Genomic DNA, 11,457 nt, shown 5'->3' on the forward strand with positions numbered 1-11,457 from the left:
GAAGAGGGACTACAAGCACAAATATTCAGACAAAGGATGACAAGACTTTTTCAAAGAAAGAATGCACCATAGAACTACTGAGCATGCTTTAAAGTCCTGTGTAAAGGAAGAAAGAATCAAGTCTTCTGACAAAACAAAATGATGCCCCTCAGGTTATGACGATTCGCCATCTTCTTTCTTCAAGCCTGGTTGTTTTGTTGGAGGAGCTGTGTTCAATTTCCAGACTGGTAAGTAGAAATATGTATTGGGTTGAGTCACTGGAGAGTCTTATTGGGGTAGAGGGACTGCTCATGAGGCAGGGGGCCAAAGCCACTTTTGAGATTAACTGATTTTGGTAAGAGCTAAATACATTTTTTTGTCAGCATTCCTCATGAAGCCAAAGTAATGGGTGGTCTTAAGTTCTTTGATGCTTTTGCCAGTGAACATGAAACTCATAAATCTAGTAAATAATTTGATTCATTTTTTAAGTCAAAACAAGATATTTCAAGTTTTACACTGTCTGTGGCTAAAATGCAACATAATCCCTCCATTTACAACTCTACTGAAAGGTTTTGTAAACTTTTGAAAAGTTATAGAATGATATACATCAGAGTTGATAAATAAGATATTAATCAGAATGATCAGAATGTATCTGAATCACAGGGTGGTCTGGGATGTGAGCAGAACCAAATGTGGCCACAAACAGAACACAGTCATTGCCCCCAATGCCCTGCATCTACAGCATAATCATTGAACATCAGTATCTACAGCCAGCAAGATAAAATAGCAAGCCTGCTTCTCATAATCAACAACTAGTATGGATTTACAGTCATCTGCTCTGGGCGCTGTGGAGTATGAGGTTGGGCAGTACGAAGCAGTGACTCCACTCCTTGTTAAAATTCAACTTGGCTCAGGATTGAAGCGTGCTGGTTAGTATGCGCTGTTAAAATCAAAACAGATCACTTCACTATTATAAAGCGAAACTAAATATTTTCGATTCAATCTCTGGGACGTCTGTCTGTCCAAGTTTCTCACATTTGTATGCGACTTTCTCCGACTTTCCCAGGAAAAATCAAAGGTATCCAATTCCAATACGTTTATACGTTTAATTGATCCCTCCACTGCTTCTTGCTAGAGAGCGGCTTAAGAGTGACTCATTTCCATGACGGCTTTGTCTAGTTTCCAAGCTTTGTTTCATTGACAAAAGCACCAAAGTAAAACAATTACAGAAGTATTAGGGGTGCCATGATGGCAGTGCTGTTGTCTTTGATAAGCAGAAGGCCTGAACTTTTGTCCCTCGCTCCGTGTCCCTCAAGCTTGCTGTAGGAACCATTTATCACTTTTAATGTCCTGCATGACCCAAATATGACGTCTGGAGACACTATTCCTAGGTTCTGTGCACTATGGACATGAGATTTATAAAGAGAGGACATTGTCAGCAGGCGGCAGGTCGTAACATTGTCCAATCGGGGATTGTGTTAATGGTCTGTTTATTGTGGCTGTTCCATTCACTGTTCAAATCATATATCAATTTGTCTGAGGGCTTAACAGCACAGACCAGAGGAAGTGAGATTCACTTCCTCGAAACTCACTGTGTGATAATGGCAGTAAAGCCTTTGGACGTCAAATCTCTGAAATGCGCTTGCCTGGTGGACCCCAGGTATGTTTCTATTGACCTCTGAGGTGGCTTAAATGGAAGAGGAGTTTGGCTGAAAGACTGGTGCACGTACTTATGCATGGGGCAATGGGTGAGCGGCTCTGCTGGTAGCCTTTAGCACAACGGTTGCACGTGATACCCGTCACGCCATCTTTACAGGGACATTGGCCTGTGGTTTGGTTACAGGTTTTGCCCGCAGCGCCCACGGGATGGCAATCGCATGCTGTGAGGAACAGAAGAGAAGAGGTAAGAGAACACACACGTGTGGGGACACACACACACACACACTCATCCACACACACACACACACACACTCACACACACACATAGGTACATATAAGCACATATTCACAGACATATAATAAAACCTGCACAAACAGAGACAACTAGGACAAACGCTAAACACAGAGAACCACACAAACAGAGAGAACAGGTTAACAACAGCAGTGCAGTGAAACTGGCAACGACAAGATCTGCAGACAAGACAGCAAAGCTGGCGTCAGGGAGAGAGCTGAAGAATGAGAAGGAGGTCCTGCGACGGCCATTTTGGATTGGCACAAAATAAGGGTTCTGTTCTTTTCCACTGGTCTTCAGAGGAGGGCATTTGTCATGTGTGAAGAATCCTGCACGTGTACGTGTGGAAAGGCTCTTTCTCCCCTTTCATCAAAACCACTCATTCCACCTATTTGATCAGCTAGGGGCTCACTCAAACAAAGGCATCATGCAAACCAGTGAGCGCCAGCATTGCATAACTCCAGCCTTGAGTCACAACCTGTCTCCAGTGTATGTGTTTATAACAACAGGAAATCACAAAGATGATTCTGATTGGGTGCATTGGGCTTTGAGCTCATGCCAAAAACTTGCATCTGTCGCATTTCCTCCAAATCTGGGAGGTCTCTCAGGGCCATATGGTTTAATTTTGCTAACTATGTGGGAGAGCGTGCAATAACTTCACATCTCAGAGGGGTTTTTATTATCTTGGGGGCAGCCCTTGTGTTACAGATGCTATTGAAGGAACATTCGTATGGCTGCTTGCTATATCGATATTATGTCACGAGCAGAAAAGCCCCTTTCTCTAATAGCCTGCAGACACAACCACACAAATATTTCAACAGATCCTCCCATCAAACCAGCGGCTTTTCAAACAGCCCATATACTGGAGTTATTATGGAGGCACCATATGAGTAGTTACAGTGGGGTGGGATATGGACGCCGCGTGTGTGTGTGTGGTGCTCTCTGTGTGTTAGTCCCCATAAGCCTGTGTGTGTGTGTGTGTGTGTGTGTGTGTGTGTGTGGGAGCCATGAGGGATGTGGAGTGACGGCCTGCAGGGTGGACCTGACCAGTGGGGCCGCTCCCTTCAGCTCTGCCTTGTGTCACTTGTCACTAGCCGGTCATCAAAGCTCTCTTTAAGCTGGCCCACTGGCAAGGCTGCCTGTCTGAAGTTTGGTCTACCCGTAAATGAGAATGTCACATTTAACGTGAAATGGAGCTTCAAATGTTGGATTCTTATGGACGAAAATGCAACTTTTAATAATTTATTATGACAGAAGGTTATTTAGGTTAAATAAGTAGGAAAACCTACCTTGTGTAACCTTTGAGGAAGCGGTTTGGTTGATAAATGGTGTTAGATCTCACTACAGCTTTGAATGGTCCGGTCTGGCAAATCCACTAAGCTATACTTCTGTTTACTTTCCAATTCTGGCCTCATAAAAATGATGGATCATAGATGTGATTTTAGTGTTGAATTTCTGAGTGGCTTTTCGTTCTTAGTGGTATGTAGAACAAATTAACTGTTAAATGACTGCTAAATGTGATCTATCAGGTGTGTGTTCACTACTTTATCATTTTTTCCAAATTTTTGTTGCCCCAATTTTTCATGTGGAAAAATGGTAAACTACTTTGGACTGCAGCACTAGTACTTCACTTTAGCTCTCCTCCCTCTCTCCCTCCTTTAGCTCTCCTCTCCTCTCTCTCCTCTCTCCCTCCTTTAGCTCTCCTCTCCTCCCTCCCTCCCTCCTTTAGCTCTCCTCTCCTCCCTCTCTCCCTCCTTTAGCTCTCCTCTCCTCTCTCTCCTCTCTCCCTCCTGGTAACTCCCTCTCTGCTCGGCCCTCACGCGCGTGTTTCTGGGGTTGGGATTTATTGTTTCCTCTGCTCTTATCTACACCTGACAACAAAGTGGGATCCGCGGCCTTTCCCACCTTATCAGAGCCTGGGTGTGCTGGCGAGGTGCTGAAGCACATGTCGTGATTAGCTCAATCTCCTCAATCTGTCACTCTCCTCATCGACTCGCTTTGTCTGGCACTCAGACGCGAGAGATCACTGGAGCTCATGGGGGTTACTGATGCTATCTCCAAGCACACAGATTTATCGGCGTGTCTGACAAGTGTGCAGGGTGGGTGGGGGCTTCTTGTTGGAGGAGAGAGCGGGGGGGGGGGGGTGGAGGTGGGGGTTGGTGAAGGTGCAGGCTACTTCTGAGAACCAGATTAGTCTAAAAAACAATAACTGTCGTGGCCAGACAGTTTGAGCTCACCAGTAAATCAATGTGCACCACACATGGGTCCCAGGTGGACCAACCTCTCTCTCTCTCTCTCTCTCTCTCTCTCTCTCTCTCTCTCTCTCTCTCTCTCTCTCTCTCTCTCTCTCTCTCTCTCTCTCTCTCTCTCTCTCTCTCTCTCTCTCTCTCTCTCTCTCTCTCTCTCTCTCTCTCTCTCTCTCTCTCTCTCTCTCTCTTTAGAGTGTGGTGGAGTCTTGAGAAGTAGAGGCTTTAAGTGGGTGTCCACGGGGGAAAGTGGTTGCACTCAGGCCTCTCAGCCCCTAGACGACATGGAGAGAGAGAGAGACGTGGAGCCTTTTGGGTCTCGCTCGAGAGCCCCTCTCACTCTCACACACACTCTCACACACACACACACACACACACACACACACACACACACAAGCTTCTCTCTCCCTCCGGCAAAGAGGACTGCGCTCCCATGTCGTCAGCCTTCACCTATCCTATAAAGCACCACTCTTGGAGTGTCGTGCACTTTTTAACGCACGCCTGGTGAGCTGTGGCTCCTTGCGGAGCATGGAAACAACCCCTGAAGGTTGAGGCTTCGGTCCCGCTTAAACGACGTCCCTCGCTCTCGCTCTCTCTCTCCTCCGCTCCGCGCGCACTCGCCGGGGCAGCTCAGATGGACGCGGGATCGGGTTTCTCACGTAAAAAGATCTTGGCGAGAGCAGATCCAAATAAAGGGAGAAAAATGTTCTCCGTTAATGGGAGTGCGGAGCCCATTTCAAAGCGAACTGCCGCGGTGGCTTCAGCCGAGCAGATTGCACAACGTGAGAAGTTTTGAACCCTGCCAATCGTTTACCATAAGGCTGGCGTTTGAAGTTTGAACTCCTCTCCCCCATTAAATCTATGCGCTCCGAGCCAATAGAATAATTTGTTGAGCACTGGAGTTTGGCCAGGCCCGCGAAGGCTGTGTGTTGTTATAATTAGGTTTGAACTAGCCCTCAAAAATGTCTGAAGCCAATAAAGAGAGGGAAAAATGATAGCAGCGTTACTCAAGACTTGTCAGTGCAATGTTGCTCTTGGTTTCTCTTATAAATTGTGGTTTCCCCATCGTTGATTGGAGCTCTAGAGTAAAGTGATACCGAGTTATTTATTAACAGCAAGATACTAATTTGGCTAAATCTATGGATGCCACCTCCTCTGACCACAACAGAATTTTCTCAGGAAACATCAGACAATTTCCTCGCTTGAGGAAAAAATTGCCATGTTATGTTCTATATGCTGTTCTAATGGGAACCAGCCGCCTCGAGCGCCATTTTGAAAATCAAAAGCGAAAAGTGAGGTCATGAAAAACAATATTTTGAAATCCCTAAGAGAAGATGTTATTTGTGGTTAATAAAGCTATATTGTGCCAATGCAAGACATATGCAAAGGAGAACAGCATAATAGCTTAAACATGTCGCTCAAACTAAACCAGGCTTTCCCTCTAACACTACCTAATTCTGCTTTGGAAAAATGTGCCCTGTGCCATCGCCTGGAATTACTTGCTGCTTGAGATTGTGAATTGAAATTATAGTAATGATCGCCACACAAGTCCCACCACTGGTGCCACTGCCTACTCTCCTGAAAGATTTTCCCACCTCCGCACTCTTTGAACAGAATCGTAACAGAGATGGGGTACACAGGAAGGGACCTTTCTTTTTTGTCTATTTGTATGCCATACCCATGGCAACCGCATACTCATACACTGTTCAACAAGAGACACAATTAGCTTGACGGGCTTAAGACCCTGTGCCGCACCCCTGGGAGCTAATCAGCGGGTGACGCAATCCTCCACAGCTAGCGCCGAGGGCAGAGCATGCGCCTGTAGCCCACTCACTACTCCGGGGCTGCCGAGGTCTCTCTGCAAAATACCCCGGCGCAAGTTTCCAATCAAGTGACCATTCAGAGCTCTTAAAGGGGGGCCACCCAAAGTGCACCCTGGCGAGGCCTTCCGCGTCACGTCCACCTGCATGATCTAAGCGCAGCGCGCCGTGTGTAAACAGAACGGCTCATTTGCCAAATCAAATCCATTTTTTGCGGACTGCTTTACTGTAGGGCACTGATCCTCCGTGGCAGGCCAAACTCTCCCGCAGGGCAAGCATAACGAGCGAGGGCGGATAAAAATAATAAAAAAATGGCCGCGGAACAAGATCCACGTTTTCAAAGCCTCCTGCTCCACACCTTGTGTATTTCCATGGCGGCCCGTGAGGGATGACGGCATCCATCACATAGATGCAGCAGGGCTCGGTTTCATCAACAGCACCCTGCTCCCTGACCGGCCACGTTTTCAGTCTATCAACGGCTACTGAAACCTGTCGGCATCGGTTAGCCTCGGCTCCCTCCGGCGGTGGCGGCAGCAGCACTTCAGGCTGCTCCCCGCCGCACATTCCTCTGCCCTCTGGTGCTCATGGGTAGTGCTCCGGTCCAAAAGCCGCAAAGGGAAACCGTTCCTCCCACAATAAATAACAGCAGGGCCTTAATTGCTGTCGGTTTGAACACTTCATTTGTCAGCCGAAGAGCACACCAGGGCTTATTGGCTTTTCATTTCATTGACTGATACTGAGGTATGATTCATGGAACAGTCCATTTTTTTAGTGGGGAACTATTTGATGGCTCAAATAAATTCTCAAAAAAAAGACATGGTATGTGGTAAATTCATTAAAGCGGGAGAGATATAGCCTTTGTAATACAACAGTTATTTCCCACTTCGCCCACTGCAAGCTCTAAATTTAGTTTTGTAGAAATGTTTAAACTGGCAAGCGAAAGGGATCATGCTTCATATCATTTGTCACCTTTAGGTAATTACCATAGATTCTTTATTGTGAGTCTGTTTTGATGTAACTAAATATAGCCATATAACTTCAACAATGTTTGCATATAATTACATTAGGGTTTTAGCTTTGGCAACTTTCTGGGTGAAATTGAACGAAACAGCTTAGGTACGCTGTCGATTTTATAAATTATGATGAAATCTGTTTATACTTCCATTTGGTGTGAAGCAACACGAGGAGTCAGCTTGAGTTAATGGAGGAAGTCACTCTCTTGCATATACGGTATGTAATGTGCTGTTTCTTCTCAGTGATATTTAATTACCCCGTGCCATGAAAGACAGCAGATAAATCTCACAATACAAGAAGACCTACCAGCGTGTGAGTCCACGTAAGTTTACAAAGAGGAATATGATGTTTACTTCCCATAGAAGACTCCTGTAAGCCGTGAGTCAGGTTGGTTTATGGATGTAGGTTTACATCATCCCTCTGAGATTTTTATATTCTTTTCAAATGATTGATTATTGCTTATTGATGAATGATTGGACAAATGGAAATGGTCATAATGGTAATGGCCCAATGGGATGAGTACATGTGATGAGTGAGTGGAGCAGAATGAAGATTAAAAAGGCCCCAGCAGTCCTGTGAAACAAACGACTCGACCAAGAGGTTGAAGACACAGTAGCAGAGAAGAACTAGAAGTCTATGCAGTTCCTTACGGTCGAACCCAAAGAGTCGGAAAAAAGAGTGTAGGGGGAGAAAAAAGAAGTGAGACAAACACCAGTGCAAAGAGAGAGAGGGAGAGAGAGAGAGTGATGGAGAGGCATGCAGCTGGTCATTCAGATGAAGAAGAAGGCACCAGTGGCTCCCTCTGAGTCCTGTCCAAGAGTTTGACAAATGACCCGGAGCTGGCCAGAGCATCCACATGTGCACACGGAGCACACAGAGGTCCTTTGCCTGAGGTTCAGAGTGATGCATTTTCCTTACCACGTCTGCTGGACAACTTCATAATTGTCTCGCGATTATTTATGAGGAGTTGGTCAATTCGTGCCACCAGAAAAGTACATGATGGCAACGAAGCATTCTAATATGCCAAGAAGCATTCTAATATGCCAAGGTAAAAAAAAAAAAAAACATCTGTTGTGAGGTTTTTGAGAAACTATTGTAACTGGTGCAGTCTACGCAGAGCTTCCCCTGTATCCATGAGCCAATTCCGCCTGGTTTGTTGACCCTGATCCATTTTGCCTGAGAAACCCTCAATGGTCCCTGTCCCAATTCTCAGAGAAACAGAGGAATTCATTAGCTCTCCAAGTAAAGCAAATCATTTTTATTTAAAAAAACTTTTTAAAAAAGATCCCAGGGTCACCTGGGACCTACGAGATTATTCAGAGCTTATTTTAATTGCAAAGGCCAACTGAAAAAAAAAGCCTCAGATGTATTTTTTACCATTTTACCCTCTAAAAGTAAAATGTATAGCTGCAAAAAAAATGATTTGCTTTCCTCTGTCCTGTGTTGGACACACTGGTGTAGAACATCTAAATTCATTCAAGACATAAAACTCTTTTTTCTAAAACCACTCGGATGATCCAAGGCCTTTCTGTCCCGCAATAAATCTCTGTTTTTATCTTGGCAAAGCCGCAGTGTTATGCTACCTCTCCTGCAATAGTTATTCCTCAATGGATGGAACAGATAAGAGTCCAAAAGGGTGGATTGTGGTGATGAAATGCATCACTTGGCCTGCAGACATTTTGTTCCCCCCCCAAAGTAAAAAGTAAAAACACACACACACACACACACACAGGCATTACGAGATGCTGAAAGAATCAAGTCTTGTCCACATGAGCGGAGATGTAAAAACAATAGGGTGAGATCCCCCTCCGACGAGACGCAGGCCATGAGGGTTAACTGTACACACAGTCCAATGATAAATGTCTGTTTGCATTCCAATCACATTGACAGGGGTTAACGTCAGTCTGGTATATGGTAGGATGGGCATGTTGGTTAGATGATGCATTTTTGCAATACCTTTTCCATGCAGGTAAATTAAATGAATGTGTGTCTGTGTGTGTGTGTGTGTGTGTGTGTGTGCGTGCGTTTAAAATGGAGATGAACACTGAACAATGTAAATGATGAATGATGAAAAATACTAAATATTCCTCCTATAAATCTCATAACATTCTAGTTTCTCTTTTTAATCGTACGTCTTCCCTCTGTGTCTTTGGGCTCCACGTCCGCAACAGCTTGAAAAATAAAACCTGTTTACATGCATGAGGCGAACATCAACATTCAGAGCCAAATAAACTCTCTTGGCTTGCTCTGTTTTCTGGAAGGGGTCATGTTGATTATGTTGTGTGGAAAATAAACAAGCCGTCTTTTCATCCCCTCTGTGTTGAATTCTCACACGGAGCGAAAACATTCGCCAACCGTGCATGTGTCAAACTGATGGATTGACTTATTTATTTATCTATTTATCTGTTTGGTCTTTAACTCTCGGCGCAAGACTAATATTTTCCACAGTGCCCCGGTCTCGGGTGGAAGCGTTCGTGAGCCCCTGTGGACAGCCACTGAAAGGCCCTGGGTATGTGGGGGCACGTCGAGGTGTGACGAAGGGCTTGTTTGCACAGAGTTTGAGCTCCTGTTATCTTCCCCTGCGGCTCTGGGAGGTGAGAATGTCCGGGGCCCTCCGTCTTTCTCCTCGTCATTCTGTTTCTTTTCCTCCCTCTTGTTCTTTCTTTCTTTGCTTTTCTTCCTCTTTTCTCACCCTCTTTCTTGTGTCATGTCAGCAGGCGTGGGACGGGTCGTAGGAGAGTGCGGCACCATCCCACACACCTGTGTGAGAGCGCTAGTGGTGTTGTAGTGATGTATGTGTGCGCGTGTGCGTGCATGTGTGTGTGTGTGTGTATGTGTGTGCGTGTGCGTGTGAGTGTGTGTGTGTGTGTTTGTGTGTGTGTGTGTGTCTGCCTTAACCATTCTCATCCTCCAACCCCCACCCTGTTCTAATACCTCTCACTCATCTGTCCTGCACCAGGGATCACTTCACACCTACGCTCTGTTTGTTTGGCTAGTCCTGTCAGAGCCCCCCCTCCCCAAATGAATCCAAATAACTCAGTGTCAGGAAGATGTACCTCCCAGCCCCCCCCCCCCAAGCCTCCCCCTGCTCCTCTCACGACTGCCCCCTCCCCTACCCTCCCCCACCCAGGGGCCACTCGCTGACAGAGCCCCATGGGGGTGGAGGAGCCCTGGAGTGACGGGATTCCTCTCATCCCCGTCTGCTCAAGCCATTGACTTCCCCTCACTCACTCACTCACTCACCCCCTCGCGTCCTCGTTGACTCCCGTACTGGCAGAATGCAGGTCAGCTCTGTTGCAGTGCTAGTTGAAGTATAGTCTGCTTTTGTGTCTGCGCTGATTATTTTGGATTGATGTTTCAGCTGTCGTTTTTTTGTCACCTACACCTCCAGTAAATTGTCTTCACCTGAATAAATTGAGGCGTAAATGGATCTGACGTTTTCATTTCTGCCCTAGAAGGCGCATCACAACCACCACACAGCACAGAGTAAAAATACCCCCCCCCCCCCCCCCCCCCCTTTATTTCACAACGCGGTTCCGAAGCGGCTGCCATACCTTTGCAGGCCTTCCTGTGCGAGATGGGCTTGGACATGTCCCTGTAGTAGCCCTCCTTGCAGTAGTGGCAGTGGCGGCCGGCCGTGTTGTGTCTGCAGTTGAGGCACACGCCGCCACTCTTCCGGCCCGACAGCTTGTACAGCTCCATGTTGAAGCGGCAGCGTCGCGCGTGCAGGTTGCAGTTACACGCTGCAGACACAGAGAGACACACAGCACGTCACAATCACACAGGAACTTTCATTAAGGTTCAAGAACTCATGAAAATACAATTATTCCACAGTCATTACTAATATGACAAAAATATCACATATTCTTTCATAATGTTAAGATGTTATTGAAAATAAAGAAAGATTGTAGAATAGCCATACGGCTGTTTCCACATAGGCTGATAGGTTGCCATAGGATCCAAATAATTCAGCTTGACAGCCAGGCTTCTGCTGGAGTCCCAGAGGTGTGGGGATAGAGTGTGTTGGATTTACCCTCTCATATTAATGAGGTTAGGAACTAAGCCCCCTCTCTCCCTCTCTCAGTTTCCCCTTATCTCCCTCTCTCCGTTTCCCCCTCTCCTCTCCCTCTCAGTTTCCTTCTCTCTCCTTCTGTCCTTTCCCTCTCATATCCCCCTCTATTTCTCTATCCTTTCTCTCTCTGTTTCCCCCCTCTCTCTTTTCTTTCCCACTCTCTCCCTTTCAGTTTCCCCCTCTCCCCTTCTCTCACTCTTTCCTTCTCTCCCTCTCCCCTTCTCTCCCTTTCTCCTTCTCTCTCTCTCTCCCTCTCTCCCTTGCGCTCCTCTGCTATCTCTTGCGCGTGAAAGCAGTGCATCAGACTAAAGGCCTCCAATTCTCATTCCTCTGCGACTGCCTGCCACCGCTACAGCTTGTTTACTAATGAATAAA

At 46.3% G+C, this 11,457-nt stretch overlaps 1 protein-coding gene across 1 annotated transcript in view; it reads right to left on the reverse strand.

Annotated features, from left to right (window-relative positions):
* Positions 1-11,457, reverse strand: part of ntn1a (netrin 1a) — a 59,045-nt gene that overhangs the window by 16,292 nt on the left and 31,296 nt on the right. Inside the window, exons 3-4 of the mRNA XM_076294323.1 lie at positions 10,565-10,753; positions 1,710-1,859 (exon numbers count right to left, since the gene is read on the reverse strand). Of these exons, the coding sequence (XP_076150438.1) occupies positions 1,710-1,859; positions 10,565-10,753 (339 nt within the window). The remainder of the gene's footprint in view (positions 1-1,709; positions 1,860-10,564; positions 10,754-11,457) is intronic.

The sequence above is a fragment of the Alosa pseudoharengus genome, unplaced genomic scaffold (assembly GCF_046254945.1).
Source record: "Alosa pseudoharengus isolate Yale_2024_CS ecotype anadromous, Long Island Sound unplaced genomic scaffold, YU_APseudo_1.1 YU_APseudo_1.1_scf_1, whole genome shotgun sequence".
Classification (NCBI taxonomy): domain Eukaryota; kingdom Metazoa; phylum Chordata; class Actinopteri; order Clupeiformes; family Clupeidae; genus Alosa; species Alosa pseudoharengus.